Source organism: Sphaerodactylus townsendi, linkage group LG06 (assembly GCF_021028975.2).
Source record: "Sphaerodactylus townsendi isolate TG3544 linkage group LG06, MPM_Stown_v2.3, whole genome shotgun sequence".
NCBI lineage: Eukaryota > Metazoa > Chordata > Lepidosauria > Squamata > Sphaerodactylidae > Sphaerodactylus > Sphaerodactylus townsendi.
In genome coordinates, this window is record NC_059430.1 from 83,560,633 (window position 1) to 83,579,198 (window position 18,566).

The following is an 18,566-nucleotide window of genomic DNA, read 5'->3' on the forward strand; positions in this document are numbered from 1 at the left end:
AACATTGTGATTGCATATATTGGAAAGATCATAGGGAGTGTATGTGCTTCAGTTGCAAGCATTTGGAAGGGTCCCAGTATGAGTGACAGTACTTTCTGAAAGGTCTTAGAATCTGAGGAGCGATATCAGAGCTATTTGTTAAGCAGAATGCGGTTGAGGTGTAGCCGAAGGTTCACAGATTGAACCCCTCAGAATACATGAACAGATAAGCTGATATTTATGCAGGTTTGTAACTTTTTGCAAACTTCATTGCAAAGTTGAAGCAGTGGGAGGGGGGGATATTCTACAGAGAAAACCGAGGTACAAATGATGTTGAATCCAAAGCTGGAATTCCTTTAAATCCTCAACCAGTGATAGCCATATAGACTCTCTTTAGCATCTCATTCTGCCTCTTAGAGGCACTTAGAGCTTTGGAAAGGAAAAGGCTGTTGCCTAAATCTCTGGGGATCATGCTGGAGTGTGGTATTTGCATCCATGGGAAAGCAAATTATCTTCTGGACTGCTTCCCAGACCCTCCATGTCAATAATTTTCCCTCAATTGCCTTTCACTTAAAATAAGAATGGCATGACTAAGAGGCCTAGAAGCAAAGAATTGCTCCTGACAAGCCGTCCGGATTTGTTGGGGCTCTCACCCCTCCGTAGACTAGACGGTTTCCCATAATCGCTGTGTTATTTTAAAAGAAGCATAAAAAATGGCTCCAAAGAGCATTCAGTGAGCAATGTCATTCATCACTCAAAGGATGTCTCATGAGCGCCTCTGTTCAGTCTGCTGCACACTTCTCAATGGCAAGCAAATCTGAATGGCTTTCAGCATGCAAAGTCAAAAGGAATTCATCTCTCCATGTCTCCAGTAAGTTTGACCTGGATCAACTGTATCCCTTACATCTTTTTTCATCCTAGACTCATACAGCTGTTAGGCTAGAAAAATCTCACCAGTTATTGAACCCAGTAATTCTAAAACTATGTCCCAGGGCAAACTAGCATGCCATGAAAAAGTAATTTCCAAAAAGGCTTCTACGAATCCAAGACATTCATCCACAAAGGTGGCTGCCTACTGCTTGTGTGGAATGATTCACTGCCAACCCAAAAAATGAATTCCCAGGACAAGTCCTATCTTGCAGTGTTCTGTCCTTATTCTTCAAAACCTGCATCAGCTGGGAGTAGTTCATTCTGCTGCATCTTTGTGTGAAATGTGATTGGTGCATTGAAAAATACAACTATTTTTAGAGGAGGCTACCAGTGCAGTCATAACCAGAATTACTACTTTCTTTGTCTTCAGTGCATTTGGAAGGGTATGACTGTGCTTAGGAGTGCACTCTCCATCTCTGAATGGTTTACTCCTCTTTCCAATGAGGAAATGTGATGACTCACTCAAAAATCAACTTAACTGTCTTACCAGTACTGCCTTATTTGACAGACTTGAAGAAGAAAATGGAAGACACAACTTAAGCCAGCTTCTTATGAGTTTTCCATGCCTGCTTTCAACTTCCAGCCTTTCTAAACAGGCTCCTCTGAATGTAAGAGTGAAGGCTGCTTCAAATTCTGATTCAAAACCCACTATGAAACAGCCTATCTCATTTGGAATTCATTTGAATGTTTCTCTTTCTTTTTTCCCTTTGATAATGTGCTAGACAACTTTTGTTCCCATTTCAGGGCCCAAGAAAGGCCTGTAGTAAGCAAAGGGACTAACAACCTCCCAAAGTAAGGAATTCCACAGCTTTACAACAATCTAACCTCAGACACTGGCTCCTCTATACAGTTCTCAATTATTGGTCTCAGAGCCTGAACACATTGATATGGGAGACAGCAGTGCTTCATGGAAAAGGCTGTTGAGAACTTTAAAGGTTAAAAACTAGGACCTTGAATGGAGCTAGGATTGCCAACATCCAGCTGGGGTTGGGAAATCTCCCAGAATTACAACTGGACTCCAATTTCCATGAACAAAATAACTGTTTTGGAGAGTATACTCTATGGCATTATACTTAGCTGAGGTCCCTCCCCTTCCCCCATCCCCCATCCCCCATCCCCCATCCCCACGTCCCCAGACGATGAAGAAGAAGAGTTGGATTTATATCCCCCTTTCTCTCCTGTGAAGTAGGTGGGGCTGAGAGAGCTCAAAAGAACTGTGACTAGCCCAAGGTCACCCAGCTGGTGTGTGTTGGGGTGCACAGGCTAATCTGAATTCCCCAGAGAAGCCTCCACAGCTCAAGTGGCAGAGCAGAGAATCAAACACGGTTCCTCCAGATTAGAGTACACCTGCTCTTAACTACGCCACTGTTGCTCCACCCCAACTTGTTACCCACATTGCAGGCTTGCCGGAGGTAACAATAAACAAGTGATGATTCAATCAACAGCAACTTAATGAGAAGCAGGAAGCGGAAGAGTCTTCTGCAAAGCAAAAGGATTTTATTGCAGATGGTAGTCACTGGCGATCAAGGAGAGAATCGCAGCCCACTTACACAGCGCCAGTGCAAGAACTTTTATTCCCCAAACTTCTTCACGAAGGGGGCAAAGAGGAGGTGAAGTCCCTCACCCAAAACACCAATCATGAAACAAAACAGTTTACAAACCAGATACAGTTACACTTTTCTGAATGGGAAACCCAAATCTCACTGTCAGGCGTCTTCCCACGGGATCTTGCAATGGTCCTGAATGGAAAGCAGATAGCGTCTATTGTCCGTGAAATCCAAATGGGCTTACCGCCGCACCCAGCTATCTCCTATCAGGTGGCTGCACCTTTCAGTGATGCCCTAAGGCTCCCCACCTTGCTTTGCTGTAACAAAAGGAAAGTTCAAACTGTCCAATGGTGGTTCCTGCACGTCTTTCAACGGCTGGGTGACCCTTGGGTGCTGGCAGCAGATTCGATTTGTAAATCCAAAGAGGGTCGTTGTCCTTATCAAAGGCCGTTTCCGCACGGGCAGAAAATGGCAACAGAGACGGTAAAGTACCTCACCTCTCCAGGCCGCCATGTCGAGGCGCAGCGCTACCTGCAGCGCAGCCGCGCCGCCCTCACGCCGCCTGCCCGGCCTGGAGCCGGCGTTTCCCCAGAGCGCTTCCTAGCGCTCTTTTAGAAACGCCACGAAGTGAAAACACGCTGCCGAGCGAAGCGGCAGCGGCTTCACTCCACGACTCCCACACCTGGCACCGCCCGTATCCCTGGAGCCTCCGCCGCATCGCCATGACCTGGAGAGACACCCCCCTACCCTTCGAGCAGAAGCAGCGGCGCGCAGGACCAGGGGGAAATGTCCCCGGAAGCCTCAGCTGGTGACGGAGGCCCATGACGAAGCCGGGTCAGGCGGGCATGGCGCTCCGTGGCGCGAGCTGCCCGCCTCTTCCCGGGACCGTCCATTACCGCAGGCGGTCCCAGCGTCAGGTCGGCGCGAAAAGCGCTGACCCAGCCGTTTCCGCTGCCGTGATGAAGCGGCCAAATAATTAACTGAAGGCGTTGAATGCAGGCTTGCATTCCAAGAGCCAACTTCCTTGGCTCCTTAATATCAGATCTTAACCCAGCTGGCTGCGCAAAGCTTTTACTATCAGACACAAATTTCAAAAGAAATAACGTTTCTAACTGGCAAACGTTAGGGAAGCCTTAAAGGGGATAGCTCATGTACTTATATATTTATAGGCAAGAGACTTCTGGAAATGCTTATTGGCATGGCTTTCTTAAATCTAACAAGAACACAACCTTAAGCTAACTGAAGAACCTAACTAAACTAACATCCTAGGCTGCAGGCACATCCTAGATTCAGCTTAAAGGGGGCATTTATTACATCCTAAAATGACACAAACACAAGGGAAACCATATAGCATTGGCACAATCATACATATACATTCTTTGTGAACCTTATGAAGGCTTCTGAACCACATCCGGGCATGGAGCCAGTGTAGCCAGGCAACCTGACTTCAGGAAAATATTTTGTTTATTTTCCTGGCAGTGACAAACTCTCTAGAAGTTTTCCAACTTGTACTTGATAGGCCTAGAATGAATCTAAAGTAGTTATTCTCAAATGGTGTGTCAGGACACAAAAGTGGGTCATGAATTTTTCTACAGATGTGTCAGAAGGCTAGAACATGGACGTAGTTAAGGGGGGGGGTTCTCAGGTTTGAACCCCCCCCCCATTCATGTCCAAAGCTCCGCCCCTCCATTTGTGGGTTTTAAAAACATTTTAGTGCTTTTTCGGTTTTTGGCCTGCAGGGGGCGCATTGTTTGGGATAGCAGTACCAAACTTTCAGGAATTGTTTGGGGGACTCTCCTGATGATACTACCCGGGTTTGGTGAAGTTTGGTCCAGGGGGTCCAAAGCTATAGACTCCCAAAGGGAATGCCCCATCCTCCATTGTTTTCAATGGGAGCTAATAGAAGATGAAGGCTACATATTTGAGGGTCCATAACTTGGGACATCCTGAACCAAACTGCACCAAACCTGGAATGTACTATCAGAAGAGTCTCTTATTGATACCACCCAGGTTTTGTGAAGTTTGGTCTAGGGGGTCCAAAGCTATGGACTCCCAAAAAGGGTGCTCCCATCCCCCATTGTTTTCAATGGGAGCTAATAGGAGATGAGGGCTACCCCTTTGAGGGTCCATACCTTTGGAGGGGAAGGGCAGGTCAGGTCAGGTCAGGTCAGGTCAGGTCAGGTCAGGGCAGGGCAGGGCAGGGCAGGGCAGGGCAGGGCAGGGCAGGGCAGGGCAGGGCAGGACAGGGCAGGGGAGTCTGCCATCCCCGACCTCGGAGTGCTGCTTTAATAAGCGCTAGGCCAGGGGCGGGGCTTGGGGAGGCGTGACCATGCCCTAGGGATGGGAGGGGGGGTGGCCCCACTCCCGACCCCCCCCCCTAAAAAATCTATACCTACGTCCCTGGGTTAGAAAGTAGGAGATGAAACAGACTAGTCTAGTCAGGAAGAAACTGGATAGTAGCATAGCAAATTTGAGGTTGCCTCTGAGTAATGGATAGAAAACAGAGCATGTTACTCAGTAATGCTATGAAATACAAAAATAAAATGGAACAAAATAACATAAACTTGTTCAGTTGTGATAAATGTGAAATTCTTGCTTTTTATGTTTGTGGGGAGGGGGCAAGTAGTTGAGAATTACTTTGTAAATGGGGCCGCAACATTAAGTATGTTTAGCAGTGACCTCTACTTCGACAGGCCTAACAATGAAGTGGAAGCCAGTACAGCTGTAGAACAACTGCAATTATGTGTTTAGTTTGATGGGTTCTAGCAACACTACCTGCTGACTTTTGATGGTGGTTAGGTTAGTTTTCTGCAAGAAGCGCCTCAATTGCAGAGTAGGCTGCAACTGGCAAAAAAAATCACCCACCAACTACCTTATTTCATGGCCACAATAATTCCATAGGGGAGGAAAGAAGGGTTGTCCATGGTCACATGATGAACTTCATAGTTAACGAGGATTTGAATGGGGTGTTGTGTGGTTTCCGGGCTGTATGGCCGTGTTCTAGCAGCATTCTCTTGTGATGTTTCACCTGCATCTGTGGCTGGCATCTTCAGAGGATCTTCAGAGGATGCCAGCCACAGATTCAGGTGAAACTTCAGGAGAGAATGCTGCTAGAACACGGCCATACAGCCCGGAAACCACACAGCAACCCAGTGATTCCAGCCTTGAAAGCCTTTGACAATACAAGGATTTGAATGTCTTTCTTGTTCACAGTTTAAAAGAAACCCAGCATCCTCTGCATAATGTCCACTGGAAACTATTTGCCAAGTGTTTAAATTATACATGTTAAAAGCTCCATACAGGTATCCAAAGCAAGAATTGCAATATTGTTTCAAGCATTGTACAACCCAAACCACTCACCTACCTTTGCTTTTCAGAGCAAATTCATGATTTTTAGCTAGACCTCAGCTTGAACCATTGTTTAATTTGACAAAAGGTCACAAAAAGGCAGTCTTTTGACACAAACCACCTCTGTTCATTTCCTACCTTGAAAACCACATTGGCCTAGTGTAGTCATAAGTTACTTGCAACATGATAGCACATTATATTGTTACAACTATGATGATGATTCACTGTAATCAATGTGTGAGGCCGTAACAATATATTTGATAGATAATTTAACCTTTAAAGGCAGCATTTCTTGAACTTACACTTCTGAGCCCATACCAACAGCCATCCCTTTGTAAAGTGAATATGAAAGACTCTTGCACACAACTCCAAGTACTTCCCACACTGGCATTAAAGGAGGATATCTCATGATTCCTTCCTAAACCCAATGGGCCAGCCAGAAAAGGCAGCAAGGGATGAAGGAACTGTCAAGACCAGAAGGTCACATATACTTCCTTGCTCTCTGCAGCTTCCATAGTGAGCCCAGGCACACTAATAGTGCCATCTTGTTCAGAGTTAGTCCAGATGTATTGTTGAAGGCTTTCACGGCTAGAATCAATGGACTGTTGTGGGTTTTCTGGACTGTGTGGTGATATTCTTGTGGTTTTAACTTCTAATGTTTTGTCTGCATCTGTGGCTGGCACTTCAGAGATCTGACATGCCTCTGAAGAGGCCAGCTCTGACTCACAAAACCTGCAGAACTGAAGCAAGTCCCACAGGACATAGATCTCGCTTGAGAAAGCTTTCCAACAGGATGGGGCCAGAGCTGAAAAGTCTGTGACTTTAATTGAGGACAGTTGGACAGTTTCCAGGCCAGAAATCACCAGTAAGATGTTACTTGCCAAATACAATACTCTTTGGGGGTATATTGGGAGAAGTGGTCCCGCAGATAGGAAGGTTTCAGATCATTTGGGGCATTAAACGTCAATATTAGGACCTGTCCAGTATTCCATTTGGAAGCAATGCAGCTAATGGAGCAGTGGTTGAATATGTGCTTTCTACAGTGTCCCCATAAGGACCCACACAGCTACTGTTAGGACAAGCTGGATCTTCGAGAGCAGTTTCAAGGGTAGCCCTGTGCAGAGTGAGTGGCAATCATCTAGTCAGATGATGATTGTTGCATGGATCACTCTGGCTAGGTCGAGATGGGACAGGTAGGGAGGTCCCCATCGCCTGACCTGGCATAGATGGGAAAATGTTAGTTGGGCTACATTTGTGATCTGTGCCTCCATAGAGAGGAAGGCATTCAGGATCGCATGCAGACTCTTAATGGCCAACGTAGTTGTCAATCACACACCAATAAGAGCTGGAAGCTGGCATCCTATTCCAAACTCTCCCTAGCCCAGCCACAGGACCTCCATCTTTGATGGATTTAATTTCAGTCAACTCTGTTTCAGCAATTTCACCACAACTCCCAAGCAACTGGCCAATATATCCAGGGCAGCTTTTATTTACCAGACTGATTTGCTATGTGTTCCATTTCTTCTGTCATTTCCATTGTTTCTGCCTCTGCCCTGTGATTTTGGGGGAACACCTACATTATATATCCTACCAAACTGACATCACAAACTGAAATTATGACATTTTTTCACCTTAACTGGAACTATGTTCCTGTCTAACAGGAAATCTATGGAAACTATGAGAAAGCATATTAACTGGCGAACAGTACCTTAAGACTGGGAAAATCTGGCTATTGCAATATGTATGCTAAATAGCTGGCATAAAACACAGACACAAACTACACTAGCTATCCTGTGATTTAGCAAGGTCAGGCATTTTGGGAAATATATTTTTAGCATAAACTAAGGAGGAGTTCAGTGACACCTTAAAGACAACCACATTTTTAAATTCAGGCAGGAACTTTAGAGAGCCTATTGAACAGTGGCATGGCTTTGTCAGATTTTGGCAACAAGTTTGGTTTTCTACTCTTGTCTTCCCTGGCCCTCTGTTAGGTAGAGTGGCTGGTTTTATCCCCTGGAACAGAAAGATCTGCGAAGCTGAACCGCAGCCTGCTTAATGACGGCGAAAAAAGTTGGAAAAGCCCTAGCTTGCGAAGGATTCCACAAGACCAAAGCAAGAGGCGGGACAAACGTCTGGAATATAACAGGCTGCTCTGTTAAGGTAGAAAGTTGGATCAATGGCCAAAGCAGGCCAGAGGGCACTTTCACACATGCAGAATAATGCCCCTTCAATGCACTTTGCAACTGGATTTTACTGTGCGAAATAGCAAAATCCACTTTCAAACAATTGTGAAAGTGGATTGAAAGTGCATTATTCTGCATGGGTGAAAGTGCCCAGAGTCTTGTGGTACCTAGAAGACTAGACATTTTTATTCTAACAGAAACCTTTGTGGATTACACAGACCACTTAGAAACCATGAAAGGTTATGCCAATATAGAAGTTTGTCAGAGTTTACAAGATCATAAGACTCCTGTTTAATTTTTTAGGCTAACACAGCTACTTTTCTGGAATTTATTACCAATGACATGACAAATCATTGGCATATTTTCCTGGAAATCATTCCCACAGAATTCACTGAAGATGTGACTTGGGTACAAAAAGGGTAGCCAAGTTTGCTTGCTGTCGGTGCATCTGAAGAAGTGAGTTCTGATTCAAGAAATGCTATGATAAATCAGGCTCTTAAAGTGCCACACGAGACTTTTCTATTGTTTTAGTCGCAAACTGGTGTACACAAGACTTGCTGCTTTAATTATGGTTTATTAGGAGAAAAGAATGACCAGAGTTCTGCTGAGGATCTGCTTCAGACTAAAAACTCTGCAAGGTTTCCTGCAGCAGCTCAATGCATCGTTTCAGAACTGTCTTAGGAAGCAATTACAGACTTGACTCAAATGTAAACCACATTTTAATCTGGTTGGGATTGCCCAAGGGAAAGGGTTTTTTAAAAAAGATTTCAGTCTTAATGTTGCAGGCTCTCTAGTATGTTCTGTCCCTTTAAAGAAACAAAGGAAACCGCTTACATAGAAAAAGGGAGCTATCCAGCAGGAGAGAGAGGAACAGAAATATTTTTCTCTCCTCGGCAGCTATCTCTGGGAAGAAATGTGGCCCTGCCTGGCTCATTGTTGGCTTTTAAAAAGTCATTAATAGGATAACGCTCCAGCAAGACTGAGGATCTGTGTCCACTCCAGGAATATTATTACTATTAAAGTTATTGCAAGCTCTTCTGGGGAGATCCTCGTAAGACTAGGCCTGAATTTTTTTAAAAAAAGCCTTCTGCTTCTTTCTGCCCTGAGGTGATTTTATTTCCTTCCCTCCTGAAATACATTTCAGATCCTCCCTTCCCCGCGCAGATCTTGTACTTGCTGCGCTCCGTCCCTCCCTCCGTACCCCCGTCTGTCAGTCCCCGCCTGCGCTCCGTCCCTCCCTCCGCACCCGGCGACTTTTCCTTCCTTTCTTCTCCGCCAGCACAAGCGAGAGAAGAAGCAGTGAGGGCAACTAAGGGAAGGGCACCGGTGGCTTCGGCCAGGGCGTGCGTGCGTGCGCAAATCTGAGATGCGCATGCGCCTCAGAGTAGCAGATTCTGAAGGATAACCGATTCGCTGCCATCCCACGTAGAGGCGCGCTCGGCGGGCTCGATCCTCTGCTGCGGCTGGCCGCGGCCCCACCCCTTCCATCATCATGGCACCTTAGACAAGGAACCCGGGCACTGAAGGGCGATGGGGGAGCGGATCCGGCTCAGCTCCTCGCTGGTGCTGGATCAATGTGCCTGGCAGGTCACCTTAGACGGGGATGTCTTGGAATGGCACAAGCCCCAGCCACCCTCGTCCCGGGGGGAAGGTGAGTGGCTGCGGGGGTCGGGGGGCGGGGTGTGTGCGCAAGGAAGCAGAGCATGCCGCTTTTTATAGCCCGTAGGGGCTGAAGAAGAGGTGCGGAGAAGTTAAACTCTGAGCATGTCAAGAGCGCCTCTCGTTTCCTCTTTCCCGCTGCAGATAACCACCCATACGACTGGAGTTTTCACACAAGCAGACATAACTCTTAGCTATGCAATGGGCCCCTGTTGTCCATTCATGTCAAGGCCACAAGAATGCAAAGTCCTTGTGCGTTGTGTGGGAGGGGTTTCTGTAAGGGGATAATTGGGGATGGTTGGAAGCCGGGCAGCCAGGTTGCACCTTCTTTCTCCTACATAAAACTACGAGTCAGTGAGGATCTGCTCCATGCATCTACAGAAGAGTGCTCTGGTCCACAAAGACTAACCTTGGGATCAAATTGTGTCAGTCTTTGAAGGCTCCAGGAGGTTCTTGTTTGGTTTTGTGAAGACTAGTGTAGCTGCCCTCCTGAACTGAAAGACAAAAACAGTTGTATTCCATTATCAACTTTGAAATACTACTACGCTGCATCTGAAGAAGTGGGTCCCCCTCAGTGAATGTTTATGATGGGAATAAAATCATGTTAGGCTTTAAAGTGCCTCTCTAGAGAACCCTTTTGGTTGCTGTAGATCAGCATTGCTATCCCTCTGGAAGTATAGCGTGGGGGGAGGGGGGAGACTAAGGAGATGTCAGGCAGCTTTGGCCCAAATTACTTCTGAACTGCCTGATTCTTAAAATTGGTTGAATATTATTTTTTTCAAGAGTGCTTGAAAGGCAGGATGTAAATATTTCAAAATAAAAAAATGTGTTTGCTTTAAATCCAGAATGCAGGACATTGGAAACTTCCTCTGACTTTAGGAAGGGCCATCTGTTAAAACACTTTGCTTGCTGGTAGCGCTAAGATGGTGTTGGTGCTTTTGAGAACTTGTTGAGAAGTTCCTTAGCATAATGAAATTGTACCTTCCCAAAGGCAGAGTGTGCAGAACCTCCCTTTACATGGTGGTCTAGAGAGATCCCTCCGGATCTCTCCTGGGCTATGGTTTCCTTTCTCCCAGCATTTCCTTGTCAGGGGCAACAGTATTATAGCAACATTTTTCTTTTCGGAAAGTTTTTGTTCTTGTCAGTGTTCTGTTGTGATTTAAAAGACTATTGTGAAAAGTGGCCTAGAAGATTGTTTCTTTATAAGTTGATGAATGGGGACTTTGAACCCATTAGTTGGGTTTCAGTGGCTGACAGCAGCCCCAGAGCCTATCAGGAAAGCCACATTTATAATGTTTGTATGTTGAATATGTCTGTTCATTAACTATCTGAAGATCATTAATAGTATGAACATGTAATTACAGGTTTGGCTTGGATGTCCACTATTTAATATATTCACAGCCCATATTTTCAGTTCAGAGAGCTTTCAGGCTGCCACACTTGGAACAACCACCATAAAAGTTTGGTGACGCTTCTGCCTGGCTTCAGTTATGAATCATTCCCATTTAACAATCCACCTTGAGTCCCTGTGAGAAAGATGGACTATAAATAATGTAAATAGACTATGAACAATGTAAATAAATAAAACATACAGACAGTCAACAAATAAAGACCTTGCAGAAGGGGCACTTAAAGGGTGACAAAGCTTTAGGTTTTTTCCCACCTGCATGATATTGAGGACCTGGCCATTCACTGGATACATGCTCACATCATCCGGTTCACACAAAAAGTTTGCTAGTCATTTATTCCTTCAGCGGCTCCTGAGATCACTGGCACCATGACCACAGAAATTACTTGTGGGTGATTATGTCATAGGCCAGGTGGACATACTTACTTGTGCAGCACAGTCAATTGTGGACAACAGATAACCTTTGATCTGACAACCAAGGCACAAATATGCTCCCTTCTGACTTCAGACTGTGCTGTGGCACTATTCATGTGCTTGGAGATCAGACAGAGAATCATTGCTATAGATAACCAGGAATGCTTGTGTGACAAAGCTCATTTGATGTAGACCACTCATTTACATCCTCATAGAGGTAATCATATATCAGTTGTGACCAGAGAAATATATAAGAGGTATTAAGCCATTCTTATAATTTAGCACTCACAGTCACCTCTGGCAACAGTGACCAGATGTGTTGACCAAATATGACTTTGCTGTAGAAACAGTGCTACACACAGGTTGCCCTTGATGCCACCTTCCATTTTGATGAAATTGTAGTGAATATACCCTAAGTCTTTCTGTAACCACAGAAGTGTCTCAGGTCTTTCAGGAAAAGGAAGCTCAACAATATACAAAGCCCTCCTTCTTCATTCCCTTCTGTGCAACAGCCCCTACTCCACTTTCCACCCATGGGCCTCATTTGGTTTTATCTCCACTTCAGATTTCATAAGCCTCCACGTGGGTGGTCTCTCTCCTTATCCAACTTATGATGGCCCAGAAGTTACACATTTGTTTCATCTGTGGACCTGCAGCATTTTTTGTTTTGCCACAGGGAACTGTTGTCAATGAGCGTGTTGTTCTGCTGCTTGCGAGATCTGGGTCATTGTCCTGATTCTGCCTGATATCTTCAGATTTCATTGACCTCTCCTAGAATGTATAATTTTAATTGGCTAGCAAGTAACAGATTTCTGTATGGCACATCTTTCAGGAAAAGGAAGCTCAATAATATGTAAAGCCCTCCTTCATTCCCTCTGCCATGTGGTTCCCCATAATTCTGCTAGCCCCATCTGTTGTTTCTAATACCAAAGAGGATATAAGTAAGTCTAGGCTTCTTTAATAATAGTTGAAGAAGTTCTGCCAGGCAAGGAAAGGTATTAGAATGTCAAGTCATTTTCCAAAGGTCTCTGAAGCTAGGATCAGTGCAAAATCAGGTATTACCTATCTGCAGAACACCCTCTGCAATGGCCGTTCTTCCAAGTCTTATTTCTTTTAGTTTGAGAAATTTTCTGTTCTTCTACTATCTCTGTGCCACAAACACATGTGCACACCCTCACCCTTCCCCCAGCAAGACTTTGATCCCAGCCTTTTCTAAGCCTTGAGTTTAATATCAGAAGAAGAAGAGTTTGGATTCATACCTCCTTTTCTCTCCTGTAAGGAGACTTAAAGGGACTTACAACTTCTTTCCTTTCCTCTCCCCACAACTGTCGCCTTGTGAAGTAGGTAGGGCTGAGAGAGTTCCAAAGAACTGTTATCAACCCAGCAGGAATGTGTAGGAGTGGGGAAACAAATCTAGTTCACCAGATAAGACTCCTCTGCTCATGTGGAGGAGTGGGGAATCAAGCCCAGTTCTCCAGATTAGAGTCAACCTGCACTACACAGTGCAGGATCCTAAGTCTTAATTAGGATACTATGTCAAAGTTTAAAGACTGCAATTAATTCTTTACCCTGAAGTTCTTTACCCAGAGGCTGCACCTATCAAAACATCTCTTGAAAGAGTTTCTTATGTTGATAATGAGGTTTTAATAACAAGGAAGACTCACCTGGTTTCGTCTGCATTTTTTAAAAAAATTCCCATAATATTCTGTGCTACTTGTGCAAATTCTATCTGCTTCCATTGTACATTTTATGATGCTAATACTTTTTGATCTGGCCTATGCTTTGTATGTCAATAGGCTAGTTTTCAAATGTAGTGGTTAAGAGCGGTGGATTCTAATATGGAGAACTGGGTTTGGTTCCACACTCCTCTATATGAAGCCTGCTGGGTGACCTTGGGCCTGTCTTTGTTCTCTCAGCTCTCAACCCCTCCTTCCTCAAAAAGGTGTCTGTTACGGAGAGGGAAAGAGAAGGTGTTGGATAAAAACCAAATCTTCTACAGCCAGTATCAACTCAAGCTGAGGCTCTCAGCGATTGCCTGGGTTGTTGCACACTTTGAAAATATTAATATTCCTCCCATTTCTTAATCTGAATTTGCCATTACACGCAACAGTAGTTCCTTACAGCATAATCCCGGAAGACATATCAAAAGTAAAACGTTCAAAACGCTGTCCCATAAATATATGTAATCAAATATCTGGCTGCTATATGAGGACAAAGGCCTCGAGGGAAATGAAACGCACCGCAAGATTCGGAGTTGAAGACTAAACATTCTTTAACTAGGAAAAGTTGGTAGTCAAATGAAGTCATTAGCAAGGGGATGGGGCAGGTCTCCCTTGCAGGAAGTGATGTAAGAATGTAAAGTGTTTTAACCCTTTAAATACTTTAAGAACCATGCTTTTAACTCGTATCAAGCAGAAATGAATACTTATAACTTCTAGCAAGCTGTACATGAATTAGAAACTGTGCTCACTTTGTAATTAAAGAACATTGACTACAGTCCTGTTCTATGCATGTTGTTCTCCTGATTTTGCTGATTCGTATCCCAGCACAACTCCCTAACAGTTCTCTAGTAGTTTTCCATCATTCTGTCCAACCCCACCCCCCACCCCCGCTAAATTTCTGCCAGCCAGAGTTGTTAAAGGCATAAGAGGTTCTGTCAGAAAAACAGAAAAGAACATCTTGTTCCTTTAATGTCACTTTGAAGTCAACTCAAATAGAATTGCCCTGCACACAATGTCTAAATGTATTTTCCTGGAGAGCAAGCCTTACTGGTTTCTGCATCACTGACTTTTGAGCATTTGAGTATGGGTGTTAAGATCTAGGTAGGTATGTACAGGCAGGATAAAACATTCTGAGGCTCAAGTCTATGTAAAGTTTAAGAGACCCCATAACATTACATTTTCCAAAAATCATGTAGTCATTTTTTAGTATTTAGAGGCTGTTTTTAATCTGAGGCCCTAAGATATAGTTTTCTCAGTTTGTGTCTGGCTGTCCATGAGAGGTTCCACTTCAGAGGCCTGTGCATTCAGACCAGCTGTTTTTTTTCTGCGACAGAGGAAGACAGCAGTTCACCCCAAACTGAAACTGGAGTTGGTGAAGCAGGCTCTTCAAGGTTCTGCCCTAGAGACAATGGGTTGGATCCAGCCAGATTTTCCGTTTCAGCTCACCTGACATCCCTCCTTACTCTAGCCTAGGGCTTGACAAATCTCAGGCATTAGGCCATCATGGCACCTAGAAATTTCGCTGTGATGCCAAGCAGTAATTAGAAAGTATGATCACTCATCATGAAAGTTGAAATATGAGTCTAGGACTAATAAAAAGTCTTCAAAGTCTGCTACACCCCTCCCCCCTCCCCCATCTCACAAGGCTTTTTCCTATGCAGATTCTGTAATCTAGAGCTTAGCTTGGTAGTGGTCAAAAGGGATCAATCCTCTCTGTTTTGCCAGATAGGATCCAAAACGTCCGACAGCGATCCAAAGGAACATTGTCTCATTGCTTAGCATGCAAAATTACCACCAGAGTTTCCACATATGGATTCACTTTAGTGTATTTTTTTTAAAGGTAGTAATGTCTTGGCCACACAATATTAAATTTGCTTTGGGAATTTCAAGAAGATTAAGAATGTAATTACTAGAATTATGGACCCAGCAGGGGTGGAGCAGTAAAAGACAAAATAAAGTAGGAAAGGAAGGACAGACTTAGCACTTGGTGATTGTGGTTTCCCTTGTCTGTCCATTGTTCCCTGACCCTTGCCTTCATTGGTTCTATCAAGAGTCATCTTACAGAAGGCAAGATTTATTTATCGTTTTTACTATCTTGCTACATCTTAATAATATGTTTTTATTTTGCAGTATTGTAAGCTGCCTCATGAATGTTCAAAATCAAGATAGTAAGAGTCCCTGTCCCTGTTACAGTGGGCACTTTGGGGATACAGTAGTGGTAGGCTTGCCAGCTTTGGGCTACAAAATACCTGGAGATTTTGCAGGTGGAGCCTGAGTGGGGAGGGGGGGGGCAGAAGACTTCAATAGGACATAATGCCATAGTTCCACCTTCCAAGCGAGCCATTTTTTCCAGCTGAACCAATCTCTGTTCCCTGGAGATCAGTTATAATAGCAGGAGATCTCCAGCTGCCACTGGGATATTGGCAACCCTAAGTACTGGATGTCACCTCAAAATGGTTTTCATGAGGAATGGAGTCAGTCAGGAAATGTAAGGAGCTTCCAACTCAAGTATCCTCTGTGATGTAAGCAGGTGTTTTCTAATAGGGTCTTCTTATGGATACACAAAGCTCTTCTAAAATACCAACTCAAATAAATTGAAGGAATGCCTGTACTGGATCTTGGAGTATGGGGAAGAAGTAATTGTATCCCAGAAACCACCATGGTACCCACAGGGTTGCCAAATAGCCAGAGGGGAAAAAATCAAATTCTTTTAATAGAGGCTGAATAGGAAATTATTTGCCAGATGATTGTGTTGCCCAGTCATACTGGACCTGATCATAATTCCCCTCCTGACAGGAGGTGAGTATGGTAGTTTGTAATTCCCCACCCCCACCCCATGCCTGGAATGTAGTCCTGGGAATCCACAGCCTGTTGTTTTTAGTTAGACACCTGGGGTTATTTCCTAGGTTGGCTTGATTGGAGTAGAACGTGATAAGAGAGGCCAGCCGCATTCCTTTCCAACTGAGAAGGAAGAGTCGGGTTTCTCTTGGATAGGAAGTATAGCTTGGAGTGGGGCAGCGAATTCTCTTCCCTATATGAAAGGGGTTTTTGGCGGGGTTTTAATCCCAGTTCTGTCAATAAACATCTAATGCCATATATTTCCCTAAACTGCTGTTACTAAATAAAGACTTTTGCTCCCACGGAAGTGCTTTTCTTGAACAGACCAGGGGTGCTGACAATGATGTTATTTATTTCCAAGCCATGAAACACTTTAGCTGCTAATTTCTTCACATGGAGCTTCTGTTAAAGGGGCAGGACATTTTGCTTCAGGACAGATGGCAAACCCATTGACCACGGGCAGCACATTGAAGATTACTGGAGTAGATTATTTGTTTAGTTAGTGGTAGTAAGCATTGCTAACTCTGGGTTGAGAATTTTGGGGGGATTTGGAGGTTAGAGCTTAGGCCAGGAGAACAGTGTTTGGGGAAGGAGGAGACCTCAGCAGAGTATAATGCCATAGAGTTTACCCTGCAAAACAGCAATTTTATCCAGGGGAACTGACCTTTGTAGTCTGAAGATCAGTTGTAATTCTGGTATCTCCAGGCCCCACCTGGGGGTTGACAGCCTTAGTAAATTTTATCTCTTCTATCCAGAAAACTGGTAAAGACAGTGGTATAAAAATAGAGGGGTGTAAACAGGCAATATTCTGTCCCTTTAATAGAGACTTAATAGGGAGTTCTTTACCTGGTGACTATTTATCTCCATGCCAAAGATAGGTTCAGCCACCCGTTTCTCAAATATTAAGCCTCTGTTAAAGGGACAAGGGATTCTTTTTCATGCCAGTTGGCAATCCTACATAAAAATAATGTTTGTACAATGAAAATTAAAGTTAAAATAACACACCCCAATAAAGCTAACCCAGTCAAACTCGTAAGACCATTTTGTCTGTTAGCCAAAGTACCCACTATGCTGTGTCATACAAACAACATAAGAGCGACCCACAGCCATCGTAAAAGAAGAAAGAATGCCATCCACAACACTTCACCCTCTCCAGCACTGCCCACAAATCTCCTAGAATTTGTGCCAAAATCAGAGTTGGCAGCCCTATGATTATGGCAAGGTGGCTTCCCTTTGGCGAACTTTGTTGAGTGGCAGACAAGCCTGATAATTGGGAAACACCCTCCCCAACCAAGTTCCTACTAAATGATCTCTGCTTGACTCATTACTTTCAGCTTTGTGTCCTCTTTTCCTGGCTTTGTTTTACGCCCTTGTTGCCCTTTGGAGAACTTTAAGAACTCTTCCCTCCTTTCTTCATCTATTATGAGTCACCAACTTCTTTTTGTCATTGGTTAACCAAGCTTGCTATATTTTTAACTCTGTGCAACTTCCTCTTGCTCTTATGGTTTTTTTTTTAACATTTTATTTCTTCAGTTCTGTATAATTGATCTCTTTGTGACTTTGGGTGGGAAAATAAGCTGCTCTGTAAGGTAACTATTCTGGATCGTGTACTTAAGCAGAACTCATTGCCATGAATCAGGGTGCACGTCTCTTACTATGCTACAGCATTTGAAGCTCTAAAGAGCACTGTGGCTGAGAAATCCCAGCATTCGGAAAAGAACCATCAGATTGTTGCATTCCATTGGGTCGTTTATGTGCTCCCTTTGATGTTTGGGCTGCTCATGCATGGTTTGCATCATGATGCCGTACAGTCAACATAATCCAATGGGCTGTCATAATCTTTTATGGTCCACACTTCTTGCTTCCTAGCTGATGAACATGCAGGCCATACTTGACTGTTCACAGGCCTTCGAGTATCTGGACTATTCCCAAGAATCCAACCAGTCATCATGTTTATTTATTTACACCCCCACCTTTCTTCTCAGTGGGATCCCAAAAAAGTTTACATCCTTCTCCTCGCATCCATTTTATAATCTGTGCAGTAGGTTAGGCTGAGAGTGTGTGAGTAGCCCAAGGTCATCCAGCAGAGTGGGGATTTGAAACTGAGTGTCACCAATGCTAGTCCAGTGCTCTAACCACTACACCACACTAGCCAGTTTTTGTAAATATTGTGTCACTGTACAGTGTGATTTCTTTATTGTCATTGTTTTGTGAGACCTACTTTAATGCTAATTGATATGTCTGTTATCCTAGATCAGTCTTAGGAACATAATGCTGGCTAAGTCAGGTTCATTAAATATTTCTATTCTCTGAATTCCTGACAGACCAGGCTATAAATTGCTGCTTATGCTACAGAAAATAAATTGGTTCATACTGGAATATGGCACATTTTCTAAAGTGCAGATTGTATCTTAATACCCTTTTGCTTGTTGGCAGATATATTTGATCAACCTGTTCAGTTTGTTTGTTATAGCCTACTGTTTCTCATTTTTTTCTTTCCATCCTGCAAAGGGCACTGGGGTTTGGCAGGCTTCTAAGA

General features: G+C 44.0%; 1 protein-coding gene across 2 annotated transcripts in view; it reads left to right on the plus strand.

The window, feature by feature from the left end:
* The first annotated feature begins 9,280 nt into the window (after nt 1-9,280).
* Nucleotides 9,281-18,566, plus strand: part of CERK (ceramide kinase) — a 43,945-nt gene continuing 34,659 nt past the window's right edge. The window contains exon 1 of one of the 2 annotated variants that reach the window (XM_048500669.1): nt 9,281-9,638. In XM_048500669.1, coding sequence (XP_048356626.1) covers nt 9,518-9,638 — 121 coding nt within the window. In that variant the 5' untranslated portion in view covers nt 9,281-9,517. The remainder of the gene's footprint in view (nt 9,639-18,566) is intronic. The other variant, XM_048500670.1, reaches the window with a different exon arrangement.